Here is a 17432-nt window from a genome sequence, read left to right as displayed (position 1 = left end):
TTTTGGTGGGAAAGAATGTGTGTGCTGTTTATAAATCAATTGGCAATTTCTTCTACAATCTGTTGAAAAAAATGTGTATGAACTTTTGTAAAGCAAAAATCATATTCAGGCTTCCTATGTATCCTTGCTAAGGTCTCAATCTACAGGATGCCTCATTTTACTGTGCTTTACCAATATTATGTTTATTACAAATTCAAGTCTTGTGGCAACCCTGCACCAAGCAAGACAACTGGTGCCATTTTTGCAACAGCATGTGTTTACTCTGTGTCTCTGTGTCACATTTTGTTAGTTCTCATAATACTTTAATATCTTTATTGTTCTTATATCTCTTATGATGATCTGTGTTCAGTGATCTTTGATGTTACTAAAGCAATTGTTTTGGGTGCCTTGAATCATGCTCATACAAGACAGTAAACTTGATCAATAAATACTGTGTGTGTTCTTCTACCAACCAGATGTTCCCCATCTCTCTTCCTCTACATGGGCCTACTTATTCCCTGAGACACAACAGTGAAAGAAAGAGTCTCACATCTTTCCCTTTACATTGTAAGCTAGAAATGGTCTAGTAAGGAAGGCATGTTGAAACCCAAGACAGGCCAAAGCTAGACCTCTTGCACCAAACAGTCATCCAACTTATGAACGCAAAGGAAAAGTTCTTAAAGAAAATTAGAAGTACGACTTCAGTAAACACAAATAATAAGAAAGTAAAACAGCCTTAATGCTAATATGGAGAAGGGTTTAGTAGTCTGGATAGAAGATCAAATGAGCCACAACATTATCTTGCCCAAAATCGAATCCACAGCAAGGCCCTAACCCTCTTCAATTCTGTGAAGGCTGAAAGAAGCAAGCAAGTGGCAGAAGAAAAGTTGGAAGCTAGAAAATGTTGGTTTATGAGGTTTAAGGAAAGAAGCCATCTCCATAATATAAAAGTGCAAAGTGAAGCAGCAAATGCTGATGTAGACACTGCAGCAAGTTATCCAGAAGATCAAGTTAACATCATTGATGAACGTGGCTACACTCGACAATAGATTTTCAATGTATACAAAACAGTCTTCTATTGGAAGAAGATGTCATCTAGGACTTTCATTTTTAGAGAGAAAAAGTCAATGCCTGGCTTCAAAGCTTCCAAGAACAGGCTTACTCTCTTGTTAGGGGTTAATGTAGCTGGTGACTTTAAGCTAAGACCAGGGTTTATTTCTTATTATGGAAATCCTAGCATGCTTAGGAATTATGATTAAACAACTCTGCCTGTACCCTATAAATGGAACAACAAGGCCTTGATAACAGCACATCTGTTTGCAGCCTTTACAGCATTGTTTACTGAATATTTCAAGCCCACTATTGAGACCTATTGCTCAGAAACAAAGGATTCCTTTCAAAATATTACTGCTCAGTGACAATGCACTAGGTCACATAAGAGCTCTGATGGAGATACACAAGGATATTAATGTCATTTTCATGCCTGCTAATACAAAAACCATTTTGCAGCCCATGGATCAAAATAAATTTCAACTTTTAAATCTTATTACTTAAGAATATAATGGTCAAAATAAATTGAGAATCTTCTGGAAAGGATTCATCATTCTAGGTGCCATTAAGAACATTCTTGATTGATTGGTCAAAATATCAGCCTCAACAGAAGTTTGGAAGAAGTTGATTCCAGCCTTCACGAATGAATTTTAGTGGTTGAAGACTGCAATGGGGGAAGTAATTGCAGATATAATGGCAATAGCAACGGAACTAGAATTATAAGTAGAGCCTGAAGATGTTGCTTAATTGTTGTAATCTCATGATAAAAATTTAACAGATGAGGACTTGCTTCTTATGAATAAGCAAAGAAAGTAGTTTCTCAAGATGCAATCTATTCCTGATGAAGATACTGTGAATATTGTTGAAATGACAACAAAGGATTTTGATATGGCAAACTTCATTGTTGTCTTATTTTTTTAATTACCATAGCAACTCCAGCCTTCAGCAATACCACCCTTATTAGTCAGCAAATATCAGCATCAAAGCAAAACACCCCATCAGCAAAAAGATTATGGCTTCCTCAAGGGTCAGATGATTATTAGCAACTTTTAACAATAAGGTATTTTTAATTAAAGAATATACCTTGTTTTTTAGACATAACGCTATCACACACTTTATAACAGACTACATTGTGGAAAAATGTAAGTTTATATGCACTGAGAAACAAAAAAAAATTCACACAACTCATTTTACTGTAGTATTTCACTTTATTGAGGTGGTTTGGAACTGAACCCACAATATTTCCATGGTATGCCTGTACTTATAAATCCCCTATGTCTGCCACTAACAATTCAAAGAAGTAGGTATTGAAAGACATTTTGTTTGACTTTACTTCAAGTAAAAAAACTAAAATTGGAGAAATAATTAGGTGTCATTTTTAGCGTCAACTCAATGGCCTTCTCATATCCCTCATCGTGGATGTGTCATCCTCTCTTGTGGAGGGTATGGAGCAGATTTTGTTGGCATTCTTAGCCTAGAGAATAGGACAGATAAATCTCTCATTTCATTTAAAGGGGGAAAAAGCAGTGGTTCTTTAGAATCAATAGAAAAAACAAAGCTCATGAAATCCAGACCTGACATTGAGAAATACAAACAATTTGAAGTAGTATTTTAGAAAATACTTCTTCAAATTTTTCCAACAATTCCCTGTGGGTTTATTAGTTTTATTGTCCATAGCAGTGTTGACCTTATTTAACTGCTCTTACAGTCAAGTGTCAATATCTGAACTGAGACGATTTAAAATCCTAACAATATATCAATAATTTAAAACACGATCTGTACATGACATTGAACAATGCACACAACTCACCCTGCTCATGCCATCGGGTCCTGGGTGGGACGGATGTCCAGGAGGTCCTGGAGCACCAGGTTGACCAGGAACACCTGGTTCTCCATCAATTCCCTGAGGTCCACGAGGACCCTGGAAAACAAGCCAGTTAAAATTAGAACCCACTGCCAAATATACACTTAGTAGAAAGCTAAAGGCACAGACTTCTTAATGGCAAGGGAGTGTTTATTATTTTAAAAATAAATGGCAATCTAGCCACTTAGAGTAATTTCATCAGCCACATCACTGCTGATTTTAGCATAGGTCTGAACTTCTACCATTCAGATATGGTCTGGGTAAGAGCTTTATTTAGTGTGTTAAATACCCAGAAATCAGCATTCCTAGAATAATTATTTTTAAATTTTTCAGTTCAACCCTATTCTAGAGTGAACTTCCTTATTTGATTGAGTTTTTGCCATGCAAGGGTATTTGATCAACAATTATAAATTCACTTGTCTGTCAGTAAAATTACAGTAACTATGTACATGTCTGCTTAACTTCTCCCTTCCCCCCAAAATTCAAGAACCCCTTGATTGGAGTTTGTAGAAATTTTCTATCTAATTGTTTAACTCTTTGCATAGTTCCTGGTACATACTAGACACTCAGTACATGCATATTGTATTGTTACCTTTCAGTCCTCTTTAATACTTTAAGCCTGGCACCCTTTATTTTCCTTCCTACCCCCACAGGAAGACTAGACCATTGAGAAATTAGAGGCAAAGGCACTGTGACCCAGCCAAGTCTAAGTTCTCAGAGAAGTGAGCAATGATTTCTAGCTGCCAAATTCCACCCTTCTCCTAACCCACATTCTGAAGGCAGCTTGGGGAACAGCCACGTCCTCAGTTCTGGAAATGCTCCGTCCTCTAACCTCATCATTCCCACAAGGCTAGTTAAGTATTTTCTGGCTCCTTAACCCTAAAGAATCTTGACAGGCTTTAAAAAGAAAGGACAAAAAAGTCATAGGACAATATGCTTTTTATAATTTTAAGCAGGGATCAAGGGAAATATGGTAAATGAAGTTTAATAATTAAAAAAAAGAACTCCCATGATTAAACATGAGAATACCTATGGGTCCAGAGTAAGCAATTCAAATGGGAGCTGATAGTGCAGAGGGAGCAAACATAGGACAAGCTCAGGTGGCAGAGGCGGCCGTTTGTATATGATGGTTTTAGGGAGGGTGGCATTATAGCTATTCAGAAATTTAATTATTTTAATATATTTAAACATTTATATAGACATATTTATTTCTTGCAGCAGTGGGATAAATAAGCAAATTTATCTATTAAATAGAAGCAGAATACCTAGCCTTAAAAACTTATATTAAAAAACGATATCTTAGAAAAATATTCTTAGTTTTTAAAAATCAAAACTTTTCTGACTCCTAAGCTACTATCAATTTACTTCACACTTCATTATACAAAACAGAGGCTAATTTCAGTTGTTCTGTAGGACTCCTGGATCATACGAATGTGAGTAACATGAACTGGATATGTATAAGGCAGCATAGACAAAATAATAGTCTGGTTTATTCATACAGCCTTGTGTAGAAAACTCTGAATCTGTTCTTGCAATGTTCAATTGCTAATTAATAACCAGATATTATTACATACACAAAGCGAACTAATGTATAATCTCTGCGCCCAATGAGATTTTCAAAGAGACACACACAAAACTACATTTAGCGTCAACAGGAGTGGAGACAAGTTTGTGAAATATTCACTAGTCCTCCAAAGAGATTGTGACTTTCTCCATTCTTCTGTAATTAACAATCATGTTTCAAAGTCTGATCCTAAGATTGTTTTCATTGATTCATGATTTATTATATGCCTCCATGGAATCTCCTCTAAATAGCTTATGAAATTTACTGTTGTACAAATTAGGATTAAAATTAATAAAAACTTTTATAAAAATTATCTGAAATTAAGTGAACACAAGAATGTTTACTGGTAAATACCAAAAGCAAATTAGAATTCGGGAGCTCATTAAAAGTATCTTTTTTATATCTTCAAGTGAGCTGAATTACATAATTCTTATATTAAGGTAAATGTTACATTTATTATCCTTCCCTTCCATTTCCAAGATACTCAAATTATCTCCGCAGTAACCTACAATTAAAAAGTACTTCGAGGTTGCCACTAGATGGCGATGTTTAAACATCCACAAGGAGAAAAGAGGGATGACCAGAACTGTCAAGAACTTCATTTCTCTCGTTTCTCTGTCTCTCTCTTTCTCTCTGAGACACACACACACACACACACACACACACACACACACACACGTTATAGATGTTAAGATCTAGTATATTTCCCATTTTACAGATCAGGAAACATACCAATAGTGGTTAAGGGTCACATGCAACTAGAACTTAGCACATCATTGACGGTCCATCTCCTGTCAGGTCGCTAGTTTGTCACTATGAAGTTATCTGAACAATACACTTAAAATTGAGGATGTGTGATGAAAGACAGTAGTGAAAATCATTGGCTAATCCTGAAGGTTTTATGGGAGTATCTCATACTGGACTACTGACATAGTAGTTCTCAGTCCAGAGCTATTTTGCCTAGATTTGGCAATGTCAGGAAACATTTTTAACTGTCACAATTGTATGGGGAATGGCAGTTTCAACTGGCATCCAGTGGGTAGATACCAGGAATGCTGCAAAACTTTCTACTATGCATATGGAATTATTTGGACTAAAATATCAATAGTGTTGACAGTGAGAAACCATGCTGTACATTGTGAGTCTTCTGCACTGTTTGATGGTAATATAATTGCACGGGCGGGGGGAATGCTATTTCTGATTGCAGAACCACCCTATATTGTGACAGCCATAATTTTAGTCCAGTGAAGCAGCTCCTAGAAGGCTCGAGGTATGAGGCAAAACATTCTGCCTATGGGCATTCTGTTACATCATGCCCATCATTTCATATACATCATTTCATGCAAAGCTATACATCATTTCATATCTTTAAACCCATGTAGGCAGGCATTAAAAGAGTTGTATCACACTACCTCTTTGCTAGGATTAACAGAGGAAGAGATTTCCTACTTGGATATCTGCCAGGGTTGTCTCACTTGATTCCTCATTAAAAATCTACCCCACTTTCTCTCTCTCTCTCTCTCAATCTCTCGCTCTCTCTCGCTGTTTCTGACACACACACACAAAATGCACACACACTTATACCCAATTCACATTGATTGTCTCAGGCCTAACCAAGGTAGGAAACTGACCACATCACAAAGTCAAATAGGAAAAATAAGTGAGAAGTGTTGGGGAGCAGATTCGTCAGATCTTAACCAGGAACTCTGAAAGTCTGGTCCCACAACTTCTACATAAATTTAGGACCCAATGTTGTCAATTACTTACAGTGTACAAATACACCGATGCAAAATCTTTTTTTTTTATGACCACCCATCCTCCACCCAACTGATGTTATTTTCTACCTATTTCTGTCTTTCTAGATCTAGGACAGACATCTGGAGAGCTACAGCAGAGTTTAAGCTACCAACACTAGTGAGAAAACTCAACACAACCACAGTGAAGAATGGGGCATAAAATAATCTGAATACAGTCCTGCTGCTCACCTATATGGATATGTCCAACCTCTTGGGGCACTGCTTTGCACCTACATGCCTGCAAATACCATCCATACTGCAGCCCCATTTAAGAAAAAGTACTGACATCACACTATATATGAGGTGAAATGAGTAGAAGGATAATGTAGTAACAAGGATGAAACTAGTGGCAAGAGTTCCTAGGCATATGATCTAAAATATATTTTATCCTCATTTATACATTTCAAGTTGTCTGTTGTTTCCTTATCTTCTAATCCTCCCATTTAAATATGAATAAATATATATTTAAAAGGATAAACATCTACTGAGAGTTTTAGTAGATATCATTAGAGAAAAAATTAAACAGTACAAAAAAATTTTTCTAATTGAAACATGGGATAATGAAAGCAATATACAAATTAATGCAGTTATATAATATATGAAAGACATTAGATTTTAGAAGTGATATATAAGAAAAAACATTGTAGGGAGGCCGAGGTGGGCAGATCACGAGGTCAGGAGATCGAGACCATTCTGGCTAACACGGTGAAACCCCATCTCTACTAAAAAATACAAAAAACTAGCTGGGTGTGGTGGCTGGTGCCTGTAGTCCCAGCTACTCAGGAGACTGAGGCAAAAGAATGGCATGAACCCAGGAGGCAGAGCTTGCTGTGAGCTGAGATCACGCTACTGCACTCCAGCCTGGATGACAGAGTGAAGCTCTCTCCAAAAAAAAAAAAGAAAGTGAAAAGAAAAAACATTCTAACCCTAACACTTGAGAACAACATGTATTCTGTGTAGATAAGTAATAAAAGAAAACCTTTGGTATATATTATATAATATCCTTATGTTTTATCTCAAGGATATTGAGGTCATTATTTTATTTTAAAGGTATTTCACTTGTCTGGTAATGGGATTGCTGATTTTTAAAATTACTCCTTTGATATCTCTGCAGTGGCTGCTGAGTAAAAAAGGCAGAGTGCTACCTGGGAAATAAACTTGTTGTGCAACCACTTGAAAGAAAATTTTGCCCTCTAACAATTGTTTCCCATATCCAGCTTGGTTATTCCTGTGGCAACCACAGATCACATAACTTGGATGTTTTATCTCAACAGTACATTCTTGGCATTGCTTACTCATGAGTGAAACTCAGGATATGTTAATTATGCTTCCTTAAGTTCTACTTTATTTTGATTTGACCTCATAAGGGACAAGGAAATATCATTTGTGTTATCTAATAAGATAATATACAATTATTATTGTATTTTTCTAACATTTAATGGAGGTGACAAAGAGGAACAGTGCTCCCAGCTCCTTGCTGCATTCACAGAACACAGTGTAAACTGACTGGCTACACGTTCCCCACAAGGAGCCCTCTTGTCAACTTACAGGTCTTCCTTTTGGCCCTCGCTCTCCTCTTGGTCCCTGTGATCCTGGAGGTCCCTAAAACAGAAAATGATGATTATGCATGCAAAAATTTATACTTTCTTATTGAATTTTTTAAAAGTTTACTTGATAAAAGAAAATTGGAAAACATAAATACCACACTTAATTCAGTTCAGTTGAAGACTATAGAGAATAAAGCCATGTGCATATAAAAGTTCTGTGCACTTAGAAGGGTTGTTTATTTTATCAGTGAAATTTAAAGACCTATAAAGAACTAGGTGTACATTATGGCATCATGAAGCATAGTGAGCTAAACAGATTAGCTTGACTAGTAATTGCAAATTTTTAAGGATCATATTTGCTGTCTTCTCCCAGGTATAGCCTTTGCCACAAAACTCTGAGCACAAAAACTTACAGTTCTGATTTTGAAAAATTACATAAATGTGCAAACCACAAATTATCAATTATTCCAGGGACTGTATGAAATCAAATTGGTACATGATACCCCAAAATGTTCATCACTGTTCAAGCTGCTGATAAAAGCAATGGAAAGGAAAGCCTCTTAGACTACTATAATACTGCTTTATATACATTCAAGCATCTTTTTACTTTATTTAGAATATGGCATTATTTCCCTTGTATGTTTAAAACCCCTTAGAAATTTCCAATTCTTAATTACAGTTACTTTTCCCTTAAATAACAAATGACTATTATATTTCAAAAGTGGTGTTATAGTGCTGATATCTTAAAATGGCTTTTTTCCCCCTGGGAAATGGATGTTGTCAGGGGAACTTTGTTTCTCTTTAAAAGAGGATTTAAAGTGAGTTACGAAGATTATATTGTGTATTTACTCAACCCAACATATAGCATCGTTTAAAAGTGAGGGCTTCAGAAGAACCAGAGTGAGTCCATTAAAGCTGACTTAGTATTTTATTTAAGTTGATTTGATGTGTTTAACATTTATATGAAGTGTGTGTATATGTTATGAATACTGCTGATAATCCAAACTTGAAAAACTTAGTCTTTTATACTAAGCCATAAATATGGCTGTATGATTTCCCATATTCTACTGCAATATATAATTTAATTTTATTAAGCAGATAAAACTAGCCCATCATTAATCATAGTCAAACAACACACAATTATGCCCTAATTTCAGTGAACAAAGTCGAACCAAAATTAACAAATGTAACAATAAAGTGTTCTGCCTTTTACATAACCAACAGCAAGACTAACATGGTGTTTCTTCAGTTTCAGAAAAAAACAACCCCTTATCTACCATTCACTGCTGCAAAGGAATGTCTAACTTGAAGATGGTTTAAGACAAAACACTTTAAGAGACCAAGCATCATTGTTTAATTCTTTTATCTTCTCATGGATATAATAAGTGTAAAGATTTTCAGTATATCAAGGAATACAAGAGTACCATGAATATTGGGAGAAGCTACTTACTGCCGGTCCTGGACGACCACGTATGCCTGTTACCTAAACAATAAACAAGAAAATTTGTAAAGGTAAAGTTTCTGCAGATATTCAGAGAGGTCAATAGTCAACAAATAAGAATAACAACAAAAAAACACAGTAATTATTTTGACAAATGGATGTTGTCAATTGATGCCCATTTCCTCCTCTCCTTAAGATTTAAGATATTATCTAATTTTAACTCTAACATAGGGAGGCAGTGCTGGAGTAGTGATAAAGAACACCAACACTGGAGCCAAGAGGCCTGGGTTCAAATTCTGACACTGCCCCTTACCAGATGTGTGACTTCTGACTAATTACTCATCCTCTTTGTTCTTAAGAACCTTAAGTGGAAACTTAAATGTAAAATGGTAGTGATGATTACGTAATTACCTCCCTCATAGAGTTATGAAGATAAATAATAAATATTTGTATTTGTAAAGCACTTAACACCTAAAACATAGTAAGCACACATAAATGCTTTTTAAAATGAAATTAAACAATATGAATTATTTAATTTTTAGGTAATCTTTGTAAAAAAAAAAAACACAAGCCAATTAAAGGCAAATAAAGAATATAAACACTGCTAAATAAATCAACATGGATATTCTTTTTGTCTTGACAGACTGATGATAATGCCTTTAAAACCTAGGAGAATGAGGCTAAGGTGGGTGGATCACTTGAGGTCAGGAGTTGAAGACCAGCCCGGCCAAATTGGTGAAACCCCGTCTTTACTAAAAACACAAAATTTAGCTAGGCATGGCGGCTCTCGCCTGTAGTCCCAGGTGCTTGAGAGGCTGAGGCACAAGAATCACTTGAAACTGGGAGGTAGAGGTTGCAGTGTGCTGAGATTGTGCCACTGCACTCTAGCCTGGGTGACAGAGCAAGACTCTGTTTCAAAAAAATAAAAATAAAAAAAAAATAATGAAACCTAGGAGGATAGCTGAAGGTGACAGAGCGAGACTCTGTTTCAAATAAATAAATAAATAAATAAATAAATGAATAAATAAATAATGAAACCTAGGATAGCTGAAGAGCTTTAATCCTGTTTAGTAATATACTTCTTGATCCATTAACAAGTTTAAAGAAGTCTTAGGAATTCTTATGCAACATGGAATTTTGATCAGGATCAGGGCATGACATATTTCCAGAAGTGTGGAACAATAAACTGCTATACTAATTAGTACTAATATTAACTATCAGTGTATATCCACATGTAATATATCTAACTTTTTAAAACACTGACTTTCTACCTTTAGTCATGGGACTATAAAAGTCAGGAACACAGAATATCAAATATTGTATTAAGTAACTAATCTGTTCTGGTTTGCTTGTGTTATACTAAAAACTTGTTTTTAAAATAACTAATTTATTTTTGAAAGTATGTATATAAGCAGTAATACACAATTATACTATAAGCTAAGTTTATTTAAGGTACAAGGAAACAATGATTATATATATACTTACAACAGGCACTAATCCTGGTTCTCCCTTTTGTCCCTATGACATTAAAAACAATTTAAAAATTCAATTAGCACAATATAATGGCTTGCTGAGCAAAAACATGCCACCCTAGAATATGCCACGTAAACACAGGGAATTTCTATGTAAGAAATGCAAAAAAACTGCAAAAAGAAAGTTAACAATTTTTAGGATATTTAGTCAGACATTATTCATTAAAATATTACTGCTCACCTGAAAGACATTAAAAAAATCCAATGTGTGAAATATGTAAAGCTATTTTGCTTCAGTTTTTACATAGATCAAATCCAAAGAGTTGACTAGAGCACAAAATAGTTGCAACAAAAAGATGTAAAGATGAAGCACCAGAGGAAAAACTACTGAAAGACTGAAAACACAAAAAGAGTCAGAAATTGTAATACATCAAAATTAATATAAATTAATATATACAAGTTTCACACTTTTATTGTATGACATACAGTTTTCAGGATCTAATCAGATGCCATTCCTGAACTACTAGCACCCTTTTTTAGTACTCATGGAAGGGCATTAAAAATGAGTACATGTGCTCATTTTTAATAAAAAAGAAAGAAAAAATAATAATTCCACTCAGATAATTCTCAACACCTGAAGAAAATCTAGGAAAAAAAATGAATTGACTAAAAAAATCAAAAACAACATAAGAAACTATCATGTAAGTAAATAGGGTCAGGTCAGTATAATTACTTTTATAATAGATGTAACAAATATAATAGATGTAGATAGAATTTATTTTGATTCTTACAACTTTTCTCAGAAATTGAATCCTCATTGCATGATATCAGGTACATAGATTAAATAATATTGGACGAATTGTAGCTTTATATATTTCTACTTAATCATTTACTAATTTGTATTCTTCACTTCAAAATTTGTCCTCCAACAGATTTTGATCTCTTCAAAGTCATGGTTGTGTCTTAGTCTACTTTACATGCTGAGCATAGCACATGGAAGCATTCAATGAATTCTTAAAATGTATTACTTTCCATTAATGTATTATGAAATAATGCTTTTTACTGGGCAATTGTGTAGGATGAATATGAATTTAACAACTATCTCTAAAATGTAGAAAAAAACAAGAAGAATGAGTTCTAGTTTATTTCTCCTTTAATATATATTATTCTTTAATCTGATTATAAAAATAATATCTGTTCATAGTAGGAAATTTTGAAAACAGAAGAAATATACAAAAAAAAAAAAAAAAAACCTAAATATCCTACTCTACACCCTGGAGATAACCACCGTTAATGTTCTGGCATTCTTAGTTTTCCACCATCTACATGCACTTTGAGTATCTAATCAATGCCTCATTATCTTACTCTTAAATTTTGTTTTCATTTTTAAGTTTAAGGATGACATTAAAATGAATATCCTTGTTCATAAATGTGTGCATGGTATCTCTATTAATACCTTATGATATGTTTTTAGAAGTTCAATTTGTAGATTAAAGACATTTTAAGTTTTTTAACCCATATCACCAAATTGTACTACTAAAGACACAATCTTGTATCCTTCCAATACTATCCTGACAAAACTCCGTGAAGTGAAATGATAGACTTAACGGCAGACCTAATAATAACTCAGTCATACTTGCTGATTCTAATGTTGAAGCAGCAAATACTCTGGAAGTCAGGAATAAATTGAGAATCCAAAAGAAGGAAAGCGCTCTCCAGAAGCAGGAGGCAGTTCTATAGGGTAAGTTCAAGATAGAAACACTAGGGACTAATAGCCAACCTACACAAAGCCTAGGACAAGAAAGAATCAACATATATGGGCTTCAAAGTAAAATGGGCTTATTTCTGCATGTTCACATCCACTAACTTCTAGAGCTTTATATTTTAAAAAATACACAAATAATAAAATTTACCATGTAAGAGCTATAATAAGATATTTTTCAAAATGCTGAAAGAATTTGAATTGTTTAGAAAGGGTACATAAATTTGTGTCCAATAAACAAAGGACATTGCTGAAACAATGCTCCTTCTAAAGCAAGACTAGAAGAACAAATAAAAAGAGAGGACAAATTATTTCAGTCAGAATGAGAAAAATGGAATAGCCTGCTAAGAACAGTTGTGAAATTTCCATCCTAAGAGACCTACAAGCAAAATGCACTTTATACTTACTTTGTATGTAGGGAAATAGAACTCTCTCATACCTGTCTTACCTAAATTGTAGGCTTTTTGATATGTGACTGTTCTGTTGCTGTACAATATTTAAAAGGGATTAAGTGTTCAATTACAAGTTTCTGATAACAAATTCCCTAATGATTCTATAGATTTCTTATTTTGTATATAAGCCACAAATGTAAATATTTGTTTCTACTGTTTTTATTAATACAGGCTTTGAAAGTTAATTTGTATGGAATAATGGTTTGTCTAAAGTTTTACTAAATTTAATTTTCATATCCACTGAGAAACATAAAGTTCATGTACTCAGATCCAGATGTGCATTACAATTACTTATCATTTAATACCATGTGGACATGCTTTGTAGAATGTCATTACCATTGGAAGCAGTCATAGTGTTTTTCTCACATTTGCATCATCTACACCATTTGCCTCACAGCCATATAAAAAAGGTTCAGTAATTATGTTGGAGTTAACATGAATCAATCAATCAATCAATGAGTTGTAAGTAAATATCAATATGGATATAAACCAAGAACAAATTGCATTTTTATAAATTGCTTTGCTCTTGTGTTTCTGATGATACCTGATGACAAATGAAAACGAGTCATGAAGATAGTGGCACACAACTACAGTCTGCTACATTGGCAGCTGCTTTGAGTATATTCTTCACCCAGCTCTCCCACACTACCTTTGGAGAAAGGCAGCAAATGACACAGCCTACCAGTTATCTCTCTAAGTCGGGTAACTGCTAACTGAATTAAACTGATTATTTCATGGCAATACTCATTGTTAGGTTTTTGTGTTGTTTCATAGATCGATCTGTCTGTCTATCCATGCATCCATGCATCCATCCATCTATCTTTCACCTACCTATCAAGTTTGTTCAGGCCTATACCAATCTGCTAAGTTTCAATTTATTTTCGTTCTCACAATAAATTAAATGTGAGACAGCATTTGCAGCCTTATTCATATCTAATTTATTCCAAATGAGACAAATTTATGATATTGCCTTCTGAAACAAAATGTGTAAAACTGGCCAAGATCTCCCCTTGATAGCATCACTCTCATTTATCATGAAAGTGTAGCATTGCTTTGTCTGTTATCTGATAAATTCGTTTATTAAAGTTCCACTGTGTGCAAAAGTAAAGAAAATTTATGGAAATTGGGACCAGTAACCATTTCTACTCCCTTGGTACCTGTGCCCATCTCATTTGGATAGGATTGAAGCAAATGCCATTATTTTCAAGATAACCGAAAAACAGAGAGCACTCTTGGGCAAAAAGAACTCTCTTCGCTTCGTAGGATTACTTTACTGATGGCAAGTGACCAAGCTGACCAGCTATACTTGGGTCATGGATGCAGCCTACTACCCTGTTTTCAAGGGTAAAGCTTGTGTCCAGAATTAGATTTTAAGCTCTCTGAAGGTGAAGGAGGGGAGAGGAGGGGAAGAAATGCCTGTTTGGTAAAATGTTCAATTAATTCTGGATCTTTACTTCCCAACCAATGAGAGAGGGGCTACAGGCCCATTGAAGTCAAATTGACATTCTTCATTCCTTCTTTCCTTCCTCCCTTTCTTCCTCCTTACCTTCCTCCTATCTTTTCTTTCTTCCATCAAATGTGTATTGTACTTCTAATATGTGCAAAGTATGTACTATGCAATGATAAATGCAAAGAATAAAAAGGTTAGTAAGACACTGTCAATCCCTAAAGATGTCACAACTTTCTGGCAGAAACAGATATACAAACAGAAATTAACCGTAAAGTGAATGGTTAGAGGCATCTGTCCTTTGGAAACACAGTAGCTGAACTGTGCTCATATACTTGTCACAATGTATTTGTATGGTACTTTGTACTTTTCAAAAGCTTTCAAATGTTTGAGAGCACAGTTCTGTGTGGATAGTATTGGATATAACTCTGCTTGTGAAAAAGAAACCATGCAAAGTAACACTTACCTTTCTTCCTCTACCTGTAAAAAGAAAAGAGTAAATGTGTTATTTTATGAAGAAACAATTATTCAGAATCTGCTAAATATTTACTTTCAATGACAGATTTCTTCTGGAGTCAGAATTATGGTGAGAGTGATTACACTCTTCAGCAGTAAGCAGAACTCAAAAGGTTTTGAATCAATACTTCCATAAAAGGCAAAAAATGCATCTTTTTGGAAAATTCAACATATTAATATTCTTCACAACATTTATATGACATTTAAAGTTCATTAAATTATTAAATTAACTATTAAAGCTATAATGAATTATTTCATCAATATTCTCTATTTTTGCTTTTTATAATTTTATGAGTAAGGTTGTTTATTCATATGGTTCAAAAGCAAAAAGGTATTAAAAGTATACAATTATACACTAAAAAATTTCATTCCATCCAGTCCTATTTTCCCTATTTCCACTTTACCCCCAACCCCACAGGAGGCCACTATTATTGGTTTCTTGTATATTGTTGTCAAGTTTAGTTTGGCATATTTTAGAAAATTATTATAGACTCATTTTTCTACTTTTTCCATACTGTTCTTCACTTGTCTGTATATCACATAGATCATTAAATCTTACAGATCTTGCTTATCAGTATACAGTTTCTTTATTGTTTTTCTTAATTTTTTATAAGATTCCACTATATTAATCTAATGCAATCCATTTAATTAATCTTGATCTTTACCCATTAAGGACATTTGGATAGTTTCTAATCTTTTGTTATCACTAGGATGTACTTTATCAACTAACCAGGACAATTTTAAGAATGAAAGTGAAAGCTATTGTTTATTATGCCAAGAAAATTGATATAATTTGGGGTTTTCCTGGGCAAGCTAGAATGGAGGTCATGCTGGCTATTAAAAATGTTGTAATGAGTAATTGTTATATATATGCTACATGCAAGTATATTTGTAAGATAAATTCCCCAATATCCTTTTTGAGTTGAAAGGTATAGGCATTGGTAACTTGACAGATACTACCAATGTCCCTTCATAGAAATTATACCATTTTACACTCCACAAATAATGGACACATTTCCCTGCAGGCAATAGGCAGTGATACCCAGGATGCTATCAAACATTTTAATTTTGGCCAATCTGATACATGAAACATGATAGCTCAGTATAGTTTTCATTCACATTTATTTTATTATGAGAAAATTTGACAGTCTTGTCATATATTGAAAAATCATTTGTATTTCCTTGCTTGAATGATTAGCTAACTTCCCTTGCCTATATTTTTATTAGTTTTTTTATCTAGCATTTCTTTATATGTAAAGAATATTAATTCTTTGTGAATTGAGTTGCAAACATTTCTACTTTGCTCATTTTTTTGTGTCACACAAATGTTATTATTTTTGTACATTTTTATGGCTTCTGGGCTTTGAGTCAGAATTAATAAAATCATATATTTTTAAAGACTATAAAGAAATTATCCTATGTTATCTTTGAAATCATTATGATTTAACTTTTCTCATTTAAATCATTGCTTTATTTAGAATTTGTGCTAGTGTAGAATATATTTTTATTATTCAATTTATTTTTTTTTCCAGATGATTTGCCTAGCCATTCCAACAAGGTTTATGAAATAATTCTTCTTTTCTCCACTGCGAAGATGCCGTCCTTATTGTATTCAATCTGACCATGTATATTTGGATCTACTTCAAGATTTTATTTTATTCAGGTATCTACATCACATTTTTTTAAACTAATGAATCCTTTTAAAAATCTTGGAGGGCTAGTCATCCTTAATTGCTCTTATTCTAAAGGATTTGCCTGATTATTCTTTCTTGTTTATGTAAACTTTAATTTACAATATGTTGAATTCTCAAAGAAAGTGTGCTATGTTTATATTGGGATCATGTTAAAGTCACTAATTAACTTATGGATAATTTATGTGAGTGTAATGTTTAGTCTTTCTAACCAAGAACATAATATGACATTCAGTTTTTTAAAGACTTAGTTTGAATTAGCAGTATTTAAAAATGTTTGTCAGATCTCATACATTTTGTGTATCCTTAAGCATCTGTTGCTATTACAAATGAGGAATTTTTATTCTTATTATTTCTTCTATGATGTAATTGTTCATACATAGTAAATCTATTAATTTCTGCTTGTTTATTTTGCACTCTCGTGTCTTACCAAATTATTTTATTTTTTGTAGTTTTTTTTTTTTTTACTCAATTTAACAGGTTTGTAAGCATACAACTGTATTTTCTGCAAGTGGATAGTTTTTGCTCCTCTTTTTAGATTTTCGAAACCTCTGATTTCATTTTTTAATGTCAAATTATTTATTCAGGCACGTTCAGTACTGTTAAATGGTAATGGTGATAATAGATATTCTATCTTTGTGTTTAGTAGGGATGCTTTTAGTATAAGCATAATGAAACTTTTAAGTTGAGGTGTAAATATTGTATTATGTTATTATCATTTATTACCAAGTTAGTAACTATCTTTATCAAAAGTATTTACTGATCATTGTCAAATAGTTTTACTTTAATTATGAAGGAATTAATATGCTTTCTCTTCATAGATCTGTTAATTATTTTTATAATAGCTTTCT

General features: G+C 33.5%; 1 protein-coding gene across 1 annotated transcript in view; it reads right to left on the bottom strand.

Moving 5' to 3' along the window:
* The window catches only part of COL5A2 (collagen, type V, alpha 2), a 156133-nt gene that overhangs the window by 64605 nt on the left and 74096 nt on the right, over positions 1-17432 (bottom strand). Inside the window, exons 3-7 of the mRNA XM_011974261.1 lie at positions 14841-14854; positions 10727-10759; positions 9251-9283; positions 7802-7855; positions 2840-2950 (exon numbers count right to left, since the gene is read on the bottom strand). Coding sequence (XP_011829651.1) covers positions 2840-2950; positions 7802-7855; positions 9251-9283; positions 10727-10759; positions 14841-14854 — 245 coding nt within the window. The remainder of the gene's footprint in view (positions 1-2839; positions 2951-7801; positions 7856-9250; positions 9284-10726; positions 10760-14840; positions 14855-17432) is intronic.

The sequence above is a fragment of the Mandrillus leucophaeus genome, unplaced genomic scaffold (assembly GCF_000951045.1).
Source record: "Mandrillus leucophaeus isolate KB7577 unplaced genomic scaffold, Mleu.le_1.0 Scaffold143, whole genome shotgun sequence".
NCBI classification, from domain to species: Eukaryota; Metazoa; Chordata; class Mammalia; order Primates; family Cercopithecidae; genus Mandrillus; species Mandrillus leucophaeus.
Note: the sequence above shows the minus strand (reverse complement) of the source record. Positions and strands in the feature narration are given on the sequence as shown.